This window comes from Salvelinus namaycush, chromosome 21 (assembly GCF_016432855.1).
Source record: "Salvelinus namaycush isolate Seneca chromosome 21, SaNama_1.0, whole genome shotgun sequence".
NCBI lineage: Eukaryota > Metazoa > Chordata > Actinopteri > Salmoniformes > Salmonidae > Salvelinus > Salvelinus namaycush.
In genome coordinates, this window is record NC_052327.1 from 18925603 (window position 1) to 18937212 (window position 11610).

The window sequence follows — 11610 nt, forward strand, 5'->3', positions numbered from 1 at the left end:
TGGAGAAGGGTGCAATCTCTTCACCTGGTGATATTTGTAGGGGTGTGGCTTAAGGAACGTTCATTCTACACTGTTATAGTGTGTGTTTCAAATCAAATCAAAATTAAATCAAATGTTATGTCACATGCGCCAAATACAACAGGTTACAATGAAATGCTTACTTACAAGGCCTTAACCAACAACGCAGTTTTAAGAAAATAGAGTTAAGAAAAGATTTACTAAATAAATTAAAGTAAAAAATAAAATAAAATAACAATAACGAGGCTATATACGGGTGGTACCGGTACCGAGTCAATGTGCGGGGGTACAGGTTAGTCGAGGTAACTTGTACATGTAGGTAGGGGTAAACTGACTATGTATAGATAATAAACAACGAGTAGCAGCAGTGTAAAAACAAAGGGGTGGGTTTCAATGTAAATAGTCCAGGTGGCCATTTGATTAAGTGTTCAGCAGGCTTGGAGGTAGATGTTAAGGAGCCTTTTGGACATATACTTGGTGCTCCGGTACCGCTTGCAGTGCGGTAGCAGAGAGAATAGTCTATGACTTGGGTGACTGGAGTCTTTGACAATTTTATGGGCCATACACCGCCTAGTATATAGGTCCTGGATGGCAGGAAGCTTGGACCCAGTGATGTACTGGGCCGTACGCACTACCCTCTGTAGCGCTTTACGGTCAGATGCCGAGCAGTTGCCATACCAGGCGGTGATGCAACCAGTTAGGACGCTCTCGATGGTGCAGCTGTATAACTTTGAGGATCTGGGGACCCATGCCAAATATTTTCAGTCTCCTTAGGGGGAAAAGGCGTTATCGTACCCTCTTCATGACTGTCTTGGTGTGTTTGGACCATGATAGTTTGCTGGTGATGTGGACACCAAGGAACTTGAAACTCTCGACCCGCTCCACTACAGCCCTATCGATGTGAATGGGGGCATATTCGATCAGCTCCTTTGTCTTGCTCACATTGAGGGAGAGGCTGTTGTCCTGGCACCACACTGCCAGGTCTCTGACCTCCTCCCTATAGGCTCTCATCATTGTCGAGGATCAGGCCTAACACTGTTGTGTCGTCAGCAAACTTAATGATGGTGTTGGAGTCGTGCTTGGCCACGCAGTCGTGGGTGAACAGGGAGTACAGGAGGGGACTAAGCACGCACCCCTGAGGGGCCTCAGTGTTGAGGATCAGCATGGCAGATGTATTTTTACCTACCCTTACCACCTGGGGGTGGCCCATCAGGAAGTCCAGGATCCAGTTGCAGAGGGAGGTATTTAGTCACACGGCCCTTAGCTTAGTGATGAGCTTTGTGGACACTATGGTGTTGAATGCTGAACTGTAGTCAATGAAAAGCATTTTCACATAGGTGTTCTTTTTGTCCAGGTAGGAAAGGGCAGTGTGGAGTGTGATTGAGGTTGCATCATCTGTGGATCTGTTGGGGCGGTATGTAAATTGGAGTGGGTCTAGGGTTTTTGGGATTATGGTGCTGATGTGAGCCATGAACAGCCTTTCAAAGTGCTATGGGCGGTAGTCATTTAGGTTGGTTACCTTTGCTTTCTTGGGCCCAGGGACTATGGTGGTCTGCTTGAAACATGTAGGTATTACAGACTCGGTCAGGGAGAGGTTAAAAATGTCAGTGAAGACACTTGCCAGTTGGTCCGCGCATGCTCTGAGTACATGTCCTGGTAATCCATCTGGCTCCGCGGCCTTGTGAATGTTGACCTGGATAAAGGTCTTGCTCACATCGGCTACGGAGAGAGTGATCACACAGTCATCCGGAACAGCTGGTGCTCTCATGCATGCTTCAGTGTTGCTTGCCTCGAAGCAAGCATAAAAAGGCATTTAGCCTGTCACAGGGCAGCTCGCGACTGGGTTTCCCTTTGCAGTCCGTAAGTGACATTAAAAGTGGAGACAGCATTTTTTTGAGAAAGATGTTTAAAAATAAACAAAACTACTAATAAGATCAGTATCTTTCAATGTAATAATAGAACAACTCAAGATGTTCTATTGAAACAATCGTGTTTAAAAAATTGCTTTATTTTCAAACATGAGGTTTAGGATAGCCACCTCAATGGGAATAGGTTTATAGGGCCTCCTGCGTGGCGCAGCGGTCTAAAGCACTGCATCACAGTGTTGCGGCGTCACTACAGGCTGGGGTTCGATGTCACAACCGTCCATGACCAGGAGTCCCATATGGCGGCATACAATGTTTGGGGATGGTTTGGCCGGGGGGGCTTTACTTGGCTCATCATGCTCTAGCGACTCCTTGTGGTGGACCCGGGCGACTGCAGGCTGACTTCAGTCGTCAGATGAACAGTGTTTCATCCGACACATTGGCTTCCGGGTTAAGCAAGCGGGTGTTAAGAAGCGCGGCTTGGCGGATCATGTTTCAGAGTACGCATGACTCGACCTTCACCTCTCCAGGGCCTGTTGGGGAGTTGCAGCGCTGAGACAAGATCGTAATCATGAAATTGGGGAGAAAAGGGGGTTAAAAAAATAAACTACAAAAAAAGAGTTATACAGTTGTAATAACAATGACTTTGTAGTACTATATTAATTAAACAATTTCAAAGTTTTTCATGAATCAAAAAGGGGCTTGGGTGGTGGGTGTGGCAGGGGGTGTGGTTAGACGGTTACCATTGCTAATGCGGTGTTATTTTGCTCAAACATAGCTAAATTCATTGTTTTGGGCATTTTTTATTCTCCCCGACTGTCCAGTTTTTATTTTGGTGATTGTTAGTTCTCAAATATTATATTCAAAAAATATATATAGGTTCATTATCTTTTCTACATAGTTTAGATGTGGTTTTAGTAATTTAAGTTAACACTGAAAGTGTTTTTCCATCTCGAAAATGTATATATGTTTTTATTATTTAGGCGGCCTGCCCAATGAGTTTAATGGCATAAAAAGCACTGAATATGTTTGTTATTGCCTTGGATTTAATTAAAACACATCATGATGTAAAAAAAAATCCTAAATTTGGAAAATTAACTGTTTTTTTGGGAAAGTAATTTACATCACTTCTGTTGAATCACCCATACAGTAGATAGCATCCACAGCAACAGAAAAATCATCCTGGTTTACCCATCTTGTGCATCATATATAGAAATTGAAATAAATCTACTTATAGCTGAAGATGATGGAAAGATCATCAAAGATAAACAGCATCATCGTTCACAGCCAGTCAACCTCATACAACCTCATGCAGGTCAAAAACTATAATCTGCTGTGTGTGGTTGTATCAGTTGTGTATGGTAGATTATTCCCTGAATATGCACTTCCTTCAGAAATAAAATCAGTTAGGGACTAGTCAGTCCAGTGCCCTTGATGATCTGAAGAGAGTGAGAAGCTTGGCAAGCCATGGATCAAAGGAGTGTGCGGTTTTAGGGGCCGAGTGAGGCTGTGGTAACACATGCCTTATCTCCTGTGTAAGATAATGTCATATGAAAAGACTGAGATCTACTGGATCCTTATTCACCAGAGAGACATATTCATCAGAGATCTGAAGTGTCTGGTCTGTTCTATGTTGAGCCTGCAGTGCCTGCTGACTGCACTGCACGACATTGCATAAGACTCTTTATTGACACCTGTCCCAGTACGCTGTGGGTAACCAGAGGGATTTCTTCCCTACTGGACTATATGTATATATGTGTGTGTGTGTCTGAGAGAGAGACAGAGAGTGTGTAGAGTATGCATGGCTTTGTGCCCGTCATTATGTGCGGACCTGTGAGTCTATGTCCGTGTGGCCGTATGTGGCCCAGGGACAGATGTAATTGCCGTGAGTTGAGTCTGTTTCTCCTCCATTTCTGGCTGAGGCATTGAAGTACGTAGTCCCCAGCGGGACACTGTCCCTGGCCTGGCTCTGGCTTTGACCTCAACCAGATAAGAGGAGTGACGGATAGGGCTGGAAACGCTGGCAGCCGGGCACACAACCACTCAACCCTCTCTGCCTATCTATCTGTGTCATCGTAATGAAGAGCAGGCCACTTAGCCCGTCATGGCTGCTGCACACAGCCCTTGATGTAGCCTTCCTGTCTCTCCTCTCCGGTCTCTCCTGGATGGCCTGATATAGAGGAGCAGAGTGGAGCAGAGCGGAGAGGAGGCCCAGCAGAATCATTAATACCCATTGACAAGTAAGAGTTACTTAAAGGAGCGTCAGCGAGGATGAATCAGAAGGGTTTAATTTTGTACGAGTCCAGGGGTTCTCAGGTTCTCTCTGTGGGAGTGGGGAACATTATAGCCTCAATTACTGCTGGTGAAGATTATCATCAGAGAGGCCAGGCCACACACACACAACAAACAGAGAGGGGAGGAAAACAAGAGCTGGACGACTCAACGCCGTTTCCATTCACATGGTCATGCCGAGTCACTTATTGAGTCAACCGTTCATTCCCCATCCTCATACCATTAAATATCCTGGGATTATGGAATGAAACATTCATCATAGATTTCTATAGCTACAGTACATGTTTTATACATGGTTGCAACCGCTTTACCTCAAATTCAACATCCATCGTTTAAAGGGGCAATGTACAGTTGCTATATCCATATTTGGACTTATATATGAATGATATACACTACCGGTCAAAAGTTTTAAAACACCTACTCATTCAAGAGTTTCGTTATTTTTCCTATTTTCTACATTGTAGAATAATAGTGAAGCCATCAACACTATGAAATAACACATATGGAATCACGTAGTAACCAAAAAAAGGGTTAAACAAATCAAAATATTTTTTATATTTGAAATTCTTCAAATAGTCACCCTTTTCCTGCCTGACCACTCTGCCTACCCTGAGCCGGCCTGCCGTCCGGTACCGTTGTTCCACCTCTAGTTTACTGACCCCTGCCTGCCTTGACCTGTCTATTGCCTACCCCTGTTGGATTATTAAACCATTGTTAATTTGACATGTCTGCATCTGGGTCTTACCTTCATACCTGATAGATTTAAGATTCAAAGTTGTCTGCAGAAATAATGGGGTGGGGTTCTCAAACTTTTCGGGGCCAGGGATTCAGTAGGGACCCCCTCATAATCAGAACACAATTTGAGTGAGATAAAAAAAAAAACGATTTACTATGACTATGACTATGACTATGGCAGAGCATGGCTTGAAGAAACAAGTGTTGGGCCTTGGGAAGGGACATATTTTGCAAAAAGTTAGATTTTTTGTTGTTGTTGCAGTTTAAGCTAATTTTGCACACTTGGGGCAGAGAGACTTTTTGTTGTTCCAACTTTAAAGCAAAAATCCTGCTATTGTACACATTTTGCCATGAGGCAGAGATACATCATTTCAGTTTTAAAGCTTGAATTAAAGTGCATTTATGAGCCAACATTTTTTAAGGGGAATACAAGAAGTATGGATGGAGTTAAATGTATAATTGGTGGAGGACTGTGGATACTAATATCCCTGTGAGCCTCCCAGGCCCATGCTGCCCAGGGTTAAGAACATACATTGTAGAATAAACGAGCTGTTTGTAATATTTTTGCATTGTAATTTCTTAAAATTATAGTGTTTCACAATATCTTTTCTCACAAATGGTATAGCCTTCTTATTGGTCAACAAAAGACGGATCGTCTCTTGTCAAATTGACTAGGGCCAGCAAATCTCTTGTCAAATTGACTGGGGGCTGAGCGATTTCTACATGTTTGATGCTTATCCTTTGCTGGATTTTGTGAAGCTTGCATTCAACTGTCACTCCCTGTAGCACACAATAAGCTCCCATTCCCCCTTTTTTAAGATGAAGTTGTCAAACCTGTTACTTTATTTGGCACTTACTGGGCACTTACTATTGTAAATTTTTATTTAACCTCTTAAAATGGGAAAACTTCTCAAAGGGCACCTAATTAGTAGAATGACCCAGTTAATGGGTCAATATTGCATCAGACACAGTCAATTGTCATTTACATTTACATTTAAGTCATTTAGCAGACGCTCTTATCCAGAGCGACTTACAAATTGGAAAGTTCATACATATTCATCCTGGTCCCCCCGTGGGAATTGAACCCTGGTCCCCCCGTGGGAATTGAACCCACAACCCTGGCGTTGCAAGCGCCATGCTCTACCAACTGAGCCACACGGGACCACGGGACCACACGGGACCAATGTTTGATTTGGGTGCCTCTTGATCTCCACTAAAAATCAAGAACCATACATTCAGTTAACTTGTCCAGATTGTGTAGAGATTAATCCTAACCTGAGACTAAGGGTTAGTCAAACAGTGTTAAATTGGTCTGTTTTAAACAGCCTCTAGTGCAGTGTGTTTCCCTGGCCAGGTAAAGGTACGGTAGTCTAGTGGTTAGCGCTTTGGGGCAGTACTTTGGGGCAGTACCCAAAAGGTTGCTGGATCAAATCCCTGAGTTGACAAGGTAAAAATCTGTCATTCTGCCCGTGAACAAGGCAGTTAACCCACTGTTTCCTGGTAGGCCATCATTGTAAATAAGAATTTGTTCTTAACTGACTTGCCTAGTTAAAAGGTCAAATAAAAAAGTACTAGCAGCTCCATGTTTCATGCATGAACAGGGTTGATTTGTTGACGGTAGGTAAGAAAAGAGAGCAGTCGGACAAGAACAGAGGTGTGGGTGACAGGATCCTTCTGCCTGCTCTGTGGTCTCATGGAGAAATAACCAGAGAAGCCAGGCCACAGTGACAGACAACCTCTCCTTTAGTTACTGGGAATCAGAACATATTCCTTACAGCCACTACGATAACTATAAGTAGCGATTTACACTCGTACCCGTATACGGGTTGAAAATTGCATATTTGGGCCCTGATAAACGCCTAAATTGGAACGTAGTGGCTGTACAGTAACATGCTCTGCTCTGCGCTTCACGGGTTTTGACTGACAGCCGTTCTGAACTTCTGAAGAAGTTGCCCCCATCCCTCCGAAATATTTGGCAACTCTTGAAAATGTTTTGTTGCCTGAGTGACAGAAATGCTGTAAATTAAGAGGACTCTATGTATTTTCAAAGATAATAAATAGTTTTGATGTCATACAAGCAAGCCAAACACGCATTTCACATTTCCATATTATAAAACTTATGTCATATACTGTGTCAACATTTATGATCACTATGTTTTATGTAGTTACAAGATGACATGGTATCATACAATGGGTTGTTCTGAACACAATGAGCCTATGTTTGTCTATTGTGCAGAACATTTGCCGAAGCACATGCACCTGAATGCACTCAGGACCACTTTCTACGCACACCAAAATTATAATCTGTTGTGCTGAATTGCATTGTAAAAGCCTAAAACTGTAATATCATTTTATAACTTAGCTAGCCATGTTAACAATAGAACAAGCTTTCAAATTATGTCCATCTGACTCAGATTGCGATTTATAATGGAACAACAGTCATATTGTGATGGCGTTTGTGTTCCAAATAAACCTACAAGTGTGCTTGATCTAGTTCCTCAACGGCACAGTTAGGAGAGCTCAAAAAAACACCTTATGGTTGAAGACTCTTCTTTAAGTCATAAAAGTGTATTGAAATGACTTAGGAACTGTGCACACTTTGGAGAGGTGTGGCTCCTTGGAGACACCAGTTAGTCCTGTCACTCAAACTCTTGTCATTTTTTGTTTTATGTTGCAACTACCCCACATTTTCCAGGAATATTCTCATCATGTTACTGAATGTATCCAGAGGATTTTCAGATTTCGTTATCAACAGAGACTGCGATGGTAGTGGAAAACACAGTAAATTTTAAATGTTTGGATTCAGTCTTGTGTCCGGTGAACTGTGGTGTCCTCACCTTTGGTCTAATAATGACATTTTACAAATCCACTGTTATTTTTTTTTGGGGGGGGGGGTATATTTTTAGGGAACATTTGAAAGCCACTAATTCTGAATACTTCTAAATCAAAAATGTTAATGTCATTAATAAGGATATATGTCATGTTATATTCACAAATGAAGGTCATCTAGGGAAGCAGTCTAGCCTTTTAGCTACCGGTATGTTGAAGTGACCAGTAGAGGTTGAAAAGGCAGAGGTACTCACACCAAGAAGTGGTAGAGGAAGCATCTCAATCCAGTGGGTCTCTCTAGGAAGTTGTAGACATCCCCCTGCATGCTAGTCTTCGTAATGTAGGGGCTCTGGAAGTGCTTGGAGGAGAGCAGCCGGCTAGCTGGAGGGAGAGGAAGAGGGTTAGGGCAGCAGGCAGTGGGCCGGCTATCGATCTGCAGCGCTGGGTCCTTTGTGTCCGTCTGCGGGCTGCAGGGAATGTCTGATCCATTATTCACCGCTGTGGGGTCCAGTTCCAGTGAAACAGGAGAGAAGCGTGTACTGTCAGCAGCAGCACTGTCCATGGTGCCCAGGCCCTGGCTCCTATCCATGGTGCTCGGGCCCGGGTTGGTGAGGCTGGTGGTGTCATGACCTTTTGGCTCTAAGGTCTTGGATCCTCCACCACTACCATCGCAGTCTCTGTGCACGCGGTTCAGCAGCTGGAAGGGACTACCCCGCTTCTCACCCATACTGCCAAAGAGAACGGTCCTGATCAGAGGAAGAGGAGGCTGGGTCAAAGCTCAGACCTGAGGTCCAGGTGGGAGGAGATAAACAGCTAAGAAGGCACGTCCACCCCAGAGGCAGGCTACATGTGTGACCAGACCTGCAGTAGAGAAGATGATGACATCAGAGTGGTTAGATCAAATGGTCAGGGTGATCACAGTGACAGTTGAACCCTGTAACGTAGTACATTCACTAACCCCGGTCCTGAGACTGTTGGCACTTTGCAGGCTTTGGTTCCACTTAAACCCTTAACACCAACTAATGAAATAATCATCAAGACCTGGATTAGATGAAACAGGGTGTTAGTGCTGCACTGAAACAAAAGCAGCCAGCCCCACCCTGTAGCTCTCCAGGACCAGGGTTGTTGACCAGAGTAGGGTAACAAGTGTTACCTTTCAGCCTAACACCAAAATTACTAGTTTCTGACTGCTTTAGTGACCATGATCTGTTCATCACATTTCAGACACGGGTCGGTTTCCTTAAGAAAAATATATTGACCTCTACCAGTCAGTGCACTTTACTTTTCTGTTGGATGATGCTAGAGAAGGAGAGGAAGAAATAGGGGGTAGAGGAGCTTGGACATGATAGACTATGCCTAACAGATGACATCTCTTACCTTGTATTCATCCTATATAGGCGTCGTTGCTTTTTGTCATTTACAATGGGAAACCAGACATTAACACTTCCAGGTCAATCTTAGAATGTTATTTTCTTGTCCAAAGGGCAGTGAAGTGAACCTATCTTTAGTTAAAAGAGTCTGATGACTTGTGCCTGTACTTAAGTAGGAGACCACTGTTACTCTACCCACAAGCAAGCATACAAGGGACTCCCTCGTCCCCCCCTTCAGAAAATCAGATCATGACTCTATACTCCTGCTTCCTGTCTACAAGCAGAAGCTCAAAGTACCCGTGACGAGTGCCATAGAGAAATGGTCCTCCAAATCGGAGGCTATGCTACAGGACTGCTTTGCTAGCTCTGACTGGAAAATGTTCTGGGACTCAGCCGATAGCATCAAGGATCTAACCCCTACCATCACCTGCTTCATTAGGAAATGTATCACCGACGTTGTCCCCACAGTGAAGGTTCGCTGCTTGATTTAACACGGAGGTTGGCGCTAAGCTAAAGAGCAGGGATACTGCACACAGGGTCATCACAGCCAACCCCAAGGCTACGGCTGAGGACACAAACAAGTACATTAAGTCCTGCTACGACCTCTGCAGAGCCGTCAAACAAGCAAAAGGACAATATAGGAACAAGGTGGAATCCTATTACATAGGCAGGGGCTACAGTCCATTACGGATTACAAAGAAAGACCCAGCTGTGATCTGCCCAACGATGACGCTCTACCAGACAAACTCAATGCATTTAATGTACGCTTCGACAAAGACAACACCGAGTCGTGCATGAGGGCCCCCGCCGTCCCAGAGGACAGGGTGATCTCGCTCGCCGAGGCCGATGAGAGTAAGGTTTTTAATCATGTCAATACTCGCAGGGCAGGACGGTATTCCAGGGCGTGTTCTCAGATCATGCGCAGAACAGCTGGCAGACATATTCACGGTCATTTTCAACCTTGTCCCAGTCTGTTATCCCTACGTCTCAAGGTGACCACCATCATTCCTGTTCACAAGAACTCTAAGGGTACCTGCAATCTCAAATGCACTCCACACTGCCCTCACCCACCTAGATAAGAGGAATAACTCGTCACGGGTACTTTGAGCTTCTGCTTGTAGACTTCCGGCGCCGACCGAGATGGCCGCCTCGCTTCGCGTTCCTTGGAAAATATGCAGTATTTTGTTTTTTTATGTGTTATTCCTTACATTGGTACCCCAGGTAATCTTAGGTTTCATTACATACAGTCGGGAGGAACTACTGAATATAAGAGCAATGTCAACTCACCATCGTTACGACCAGGAATATGACTTTCCCGAAACGGATCCAGTGTTTTGCCTTCCACCCAATACAATGGATCTGATCCCAGCCGGCGACCCTATGCGACGCCGTAAAAGGGGCAAACGTAGCGGTCTCCTGGTCAGGCTTCGGAGACGGGCACATCGCGCTCCACTCCCTAGCATACTACTCGCCAATGTCCAGTCTCTTGACAATAAGGTTGATGAAATCCGAGCAAGGGTAACATTCCAGAGAGACATCAGAGATTGTAACGTTCTCTGCTTCACGGAAACATGGCTAACTCAAGAGACGCTAACGGAGTCGGTGCAGCCAGCTGGTTTCTTCACGCATCGCGCCGACAGAAACATACATCTTTCTGGTAAGAAGAGGGGCGGGGGTGTATACCTTATGATTAACGAGACGTGGTGTGATCATAACAACATACAGGAACTCAAGTCATTCTGTTCACCTGATCTAGAATTCCTCACAATCAAATGTCGACCGCATTATCTACCAAGGGAATTCTCTTCGATTATAATCACAGCCGTATATATTCCCCCCCAAGCAGACACATCGATGGCCCTGAACGAACTTTATCAGACTCTTTGTAAACTGGAAACCACACACGCTGAGGCTGCATTCATCGTAGCTGGGGATTTTAACAAGGCTAATCTGAAAACAAAACTCCCTAAATTCTATCAGCATATCGATTGTGCTACCAGGGCTGGTAAAACCTTGGATCATTGTTATACTAACTTCCGCGACGCATATAAGGCCCTCCCCCGCCCTCCTTTCGGAAAAGCTGACCACGACTCCATTTTGTTGCTTCCAGCCTACAAACAGAAACTAAAACAACAAGCTCCCTCGCTCAGGTCTGTTCAACGCTGGTCCGACCAATCTGATTCCATGCTTCAAGATTGCTTCGATCACGCGGATTGGAATATGTTCCGCATTGTGTCCAACAACAATATTGACGAATACGCTGATTCGGTGAGCGAGTTCATTAGAAAGTGCATTGACGATGTCGTACCCACAGCAACGATTAAAACATTCCCAAACCAGAAACCGTGGATTGACGGCAGCATTCGCGTGAAACTGAAAGCGTGAACCACTGCTTTTAACCAGGGCAAGGTGACCGGAAACATGACCGAATACAAACAGTGTAGCTATTCTCTCCGCAAGGCAATCAAACAAGCTAAGTCCCAGTATAGAGACAAAATAGA

At 44.5% G+C, this 11610-nt stretch overlaps 1 protein-coding gene across 1 annotated transcript in view; it reads right to left on the reverse strand.

Annotated features, from left to right (window-relative positions):
* Positions 1-8466, reverse strand: part of kcnq1.2 (potassium voltage-gated channel, KQT-like subfamily, member 1.2) — a 39638-nt gene extending 31172 nt beyond the window's left edge. The window contains exon 1 of the mRNA XM_039016854.1: positions 7994-8466. Coding sequence (XP_038872782.1) covers positions 7994-8466 — 473 coding nt within the window. The remainder of the gene's footprint in view (positions 1-7993) is intronic.
* Positions 8467-11610: the final 3144 nt, after the last annotated feature.